Source organism: Gavialis gangeticus, unplaced genomic scaffold (assembly GCF_001723915.1).
Source record: "Gavialis gangeticus isolate Ggan-Ray unplaced genomic scaffold, GavGan_comp1, whole genome shotgun sequence".
In the NCBI taxonomy this organism is placed as follows: domain Eukaryota; kingdom Metazoa; phylum Chordata; order Crocodylia; family Gavialidae; genus Gavialis; species Gavialis gangeticus.
The window spans coordinates 6,657,581-6,661,920 of record NW_017729014.1 but is presented as its reverse complement, the minus strand read 5'-3'; the positions used below and the strand labels follow the sequence as shown (position 1 = coordinate 6,661,920).

At 44.0% G+C, this 4,340-nt stretch overlaps 1 protein-coding gene across 1 annotated transcript; it reads left to right on the top strand.

Moving 5' to 3' along the window:
* The first annotated feature begins 1,621 nt into the window (after positions 1-1,621).
* Positions 1,622-3,052, top strand: LOC109293625 (actin-85C-like). The gene has a single exon (XM_019511660.1). The coding sequence runs from the start codon at positions 1,783-1,785 to the stop codon at positions 2,914-2,916; it is 1,134 nt and encodes a 377-aa protein (XP_019367205.1). The 5' UTR covers positions 1,622-1,782; the 3' UTR covers positions 2,917-3,052.
* Positions 3,053-4,340: the final 1,288 nt, after the last annotated feature.

Genomic DNA, 4,340 nt, shown 5'->3' with positions numbered 1-4,340 from the left:
TTTAAACACATTCCTTAGCATTCAACTCATAACCCTCTTTAATTCATTAGCACCTTGGCAAATTCTATTAAATTTAATGGATGGCACCATCACTTTAAATCTGCTCTGGATTTAAAACCATGCAGAGAATCTCTTGGTTATTTGGTCATTTTTTTTCAAAGGAAATTTTCCTTGAAGTTGGTATTGAATTGTCAGGCCTGGTATATTCAGAGGTATATTCCAGAGACCTTCCCTAGGACATCTCTTGGATCAAAAATACAGCATCAAGAAAAAAGAAGGAAAAAAAAAAAAGGGAAAATAGAAGTAAAACTTCAATCAAATATTTGAAGCCTGGGGATTTTAAATGGTTCGGACTCCCAAAGAGATGTCTCCCATATAATGCATTGAATGGAAGGGTGGGATGGGAAGGGGGAATCCTGTCTGTAGACAGATTACCGGTCCGTGGCATGGTAGGGGATCAGTGAGGAAAATCTCCTTATGTTACAAATATCATTTAAAGAAAGTCAGTGTCCTGGAAACAGCAGAAATGATCTTTTTATTATTGTTATTATTTTCACTACCATGCTTTCACTATGAAGGCAGGGCTTTGAAAATAAGTAAGCAGGACCAAAAGGAGAAGTGGAATGTCATAACCAATGCCAAATGTAACCCTCGTCTGTTAAACATAATTCACTTAAGGAGTTCTGTGTGTGGGGCTGAAAAGGATTAAGTGAAAGGTTCTGCTTGTTGCAGGCACTATTCACTTACAAGGAAGTGAAATTGTTCCCATCTTCAACAGCTGTTGGCAGCATTTGCAGACTCTTAGTTAAAGCTGTGGATACATGGGAGAGATTTAATTATGTTCAAGCATGCTCTTTGCAAACAGATCCAAGAGTGATCTTTTAATAGCCAATAGTCCAAAAATGAGTCCATGTGGAGCTTAGGGGAAAAAACAGTAAAATGTGTATTCATAGCTGCACACTTCCCCCAATCTTGCAAACCAAGAATAATGCAGGTTGGGAGGGAGTTGGGAGCCATTGTGCATTACTTGTCCGCAAAGCACCGTGCACATTTGTAACATGTTATGATTTCTTTGTATTCAGCATTGCCAAGAGATCCCGACGAGGATCAGGGGCCCCATTGCACTGGTTGCTATACAGACAGTTCCTGTCTGGAAGAGTTTGCAGTCTGAACAGACAAGACAAATAAAGGAAGGATTAGTGTCTTCATCTTTAGGCAGGGAAGGGCAATCCTGAGAGACTGGGACTGAAATTAATGATTGATTATTTTAGTTATGATTCATATTAAGGAACAAAAATATGTTGCCGCTATGGTGGATTTTCCATCTCTTAACGTCTTCAACTTCACCCTGACTTCTTGTTCTGGAATACATGCTTTTGGACTGGGTGAAATGTAATGGTCCATGATATAGAGGTCAGATTTGTTGATTGAATAGTCTTTTCTGGCTTCAAATTCTGTGAGTCTATGTAGTGGTGTGTCTAGGGTCAGCAATCAAGATATTGCTGCCCTGGCTTAGCCAATGCACCAGCAAAGTCCATTATGCCGTCACTGGGCCATTGTGAGGTCTTTGAGGGCAGACATGTTAGAAAGAGCAAACTGCACATTCCTTGAAAAACTGCCTTGGCACTTGTCAGTCGCATAACAGCCTTATAAGCAACCTGGGGAAACGAAAGGACACTGCCATATATGACATCAAGGATCTAGAACATTAAGGATCAAATATTCTGCTTACGTTAGACCTCACAAACACAGCTTTCAGGTGAGCAGCAAATTGTTCCAAGAATGTTTGACCCTAAAGTTTTAGATATCCCAGCTGTGATTTTTGACAATGGATCTGGGTTGTGCAAGGCTGGTATTGCAGGGGACAGTGCTCCAAGGTCAGTTATTACAGCCATTGTTGGCCGCTCAAAAGCCAAAGCTACAATGCTAGGAGCTGGACAGAAGGAATATTACATTGGTGAAGAAGCCCAATCCAAAAGGGGCGTCTTAAGCTTGAATTATCCAATTGACCATGGCATAGTGACGTCCTGGGATGACATGGAAAGGATCTGGAGACACGTCTATGAGTGCGAGCTGAGAATCAAAGCCAGCGAAAGGCCAGTGATGTTGACGGAAGCGCCGCTGAACCCTCTACGGAACCGGGAAAAAATGACGGAGATCATGTTTGAAGGTTTCAAGGTGCCTGCGATGTATGTTGCAGTCCAGGCAACACTAGCACTCTACGCATCAGCACGTACCACGGGGATAGTAATGGACAGTGGAGATGGTGTCACCCACACTGTGCCCATCTATGAAGGCTACTGCTTACCCCATGCCGTTTCAAGGCTGGATATTGCAGGCAGGGATATCACTGAGTACTTTATGAGGCTCCTTCTGGAAAGCGGGCATTCCTTTGTGAGCACAGCTGAGAGGGAAATTGTGAAAGACATCAAGGAGAAGTTGTGCTATGTAGCATTAGATCCAGTTCAAGAAATGAAAGCCAAGCCAGAAGAAATCATGAAAGAGTATAAACTGCCTGACGGGCATATCATTAAGATAGGCAGTCAGCTCTTCCGTGCCCCAGAGACCCTTTTCATGCCCGCTAACATTGGTATCGAAGCCCCCGGGGTGCACAAAATGATTTTCAACAGCGTCATGAAATGCGACATTGATGTTCGCAGGAACCTCTATGGAAATGTGCTGCTGTCTGGTGGCTCCACCCTCTTCCCTGGCCTCGACGAGCGCATCCTGAAGGAGATGCAGCTGCAGGTCCCTCCTGGGATGTCCGTAAGGATCATCGCACCTCCTGAAAGGAAATACTGCGTGTGGATTGGGGCTTCCATCCTGACGTGCCTGACATCTTTCAAACAAATGTGGGTTACCGTCAGTGATTATCAAAATTTTGGAGCAGCAGTAGTGCACAGGAAATGCTTTTAAAGGGGATGTCCCACTGAACAAATGTCTTGCTGGAACAAGTGATGATCAAGAAATCTAATGAGATGTGAGCCAGAAGATGCAACAGCTGTTCTTGTATTTATTGGCTGCCCAAACCTCAAAGAAAATAAAACATTAGAAACACCCCAGCTTGTTTACAGTGGGTCTTAGACATCTTATTTTCCTCTCACCCTCCATGGGACACAGTATCTTATCATCCCCTTTAATTTTTACATAGTGTCATGCCTTCCAACCCTCAGTCCCATATACCATCGTTTTGCTGGAAGAGGATTTGATGAGTCTCCCTGCAGACATCCATGCTGCTCCTTCGCTGGGTGGGGGTCAATGAGAACTATTGTTTCTCACTGCTGGCTGAATACTTTGCCCTTCCCTCAAATATTCCTTCTTCTCAGAAGGCATTTAAAAAAAAAAAAGTCAAAACCAGAATTGGGAATAAGGGGACCTTAACCAGCCCCCCTCCTCATATAGCAATGGAGCAGGGCATTGCCGGATGGTCGGGGGCAGCAGGGATAGCATAGGTTTGGTTGTCTTCAATACTAGGATCCCGTTCATCTGAAGCACGCTCTAGGAATGCAAAGGAGCTGGTAATGGACATCCTGCTTTCTCCCTGTTTGCTGTCTCAGTACCTGATTTGACATGTTGCAGCTTTCAGAAATGTTGAGTCCTGTAGCTGGTGCAGAATTAAGAAAACTTACACTTTTCCTGTGCTGCCTCCCATCCTTGGGGGCCAGTTGTTGTAAAGCACTGCAAAACTGCATCATCCTTCTGCTTCAGATCCCTTCTTATCTCTCTCCTTGGCCACAATAGCCACAAAAAGTAACCGTTTGGCTACTATACCCAAACAGCAGCCTATTGTGCTACTATTATTATCTCAGTGTTTCCTTGCAGCCCTTCATCTGTTGTCTCCTGTGCTGATCTTCGAGTGTAAGGTCTTTGGAGCAGGGACCTTCCTTCCCTCCTGTGTCTGTACAGTGAATAGCACAAGCTGGTCCTGCTCCATGCCTAAGGCTCATGGTGTTACTGTAATGCAAATAATAGTTATGCCAGCTAGAATTCTGGGTCTTCTACAAAGGAAAGGGTATTATTTTTCCCCTTGTCATGGTTCATCATAATACTCATAAACTCTGTGTCATATCAGACAGTTTTTAACCTCCTGGATTTAAAGGCTGGACCCCTAGAGCTGTGCTATTGCCTTGCTGGTATATGGACATGTAGAGCATTCTCCCTCAACACAGGAGGAGGTGATGCGATCCTGTCCTCCCTCAGCAGCATGTTGCTCTGAGCTGTGAATCCAACGATGCTCTGAACGCATCTTCCAAATGTAGGCGCCTCCATGCCCTGTTCTGGGCACAAATTTCACTGCATCAACTGCAAAAGGAAAAATGTTCATGAAAGAAAGATGCTTG

What these genes read in the sequence shown, in the direction of transcription:
- LOC109293625 (XM_019511660.1), top strand. Translation starts at nt 1,783, where the DNA reads ATGTTTGACCCTAAAGTTTTAGATATCCCAGCTGTGATTTTTGACAAT.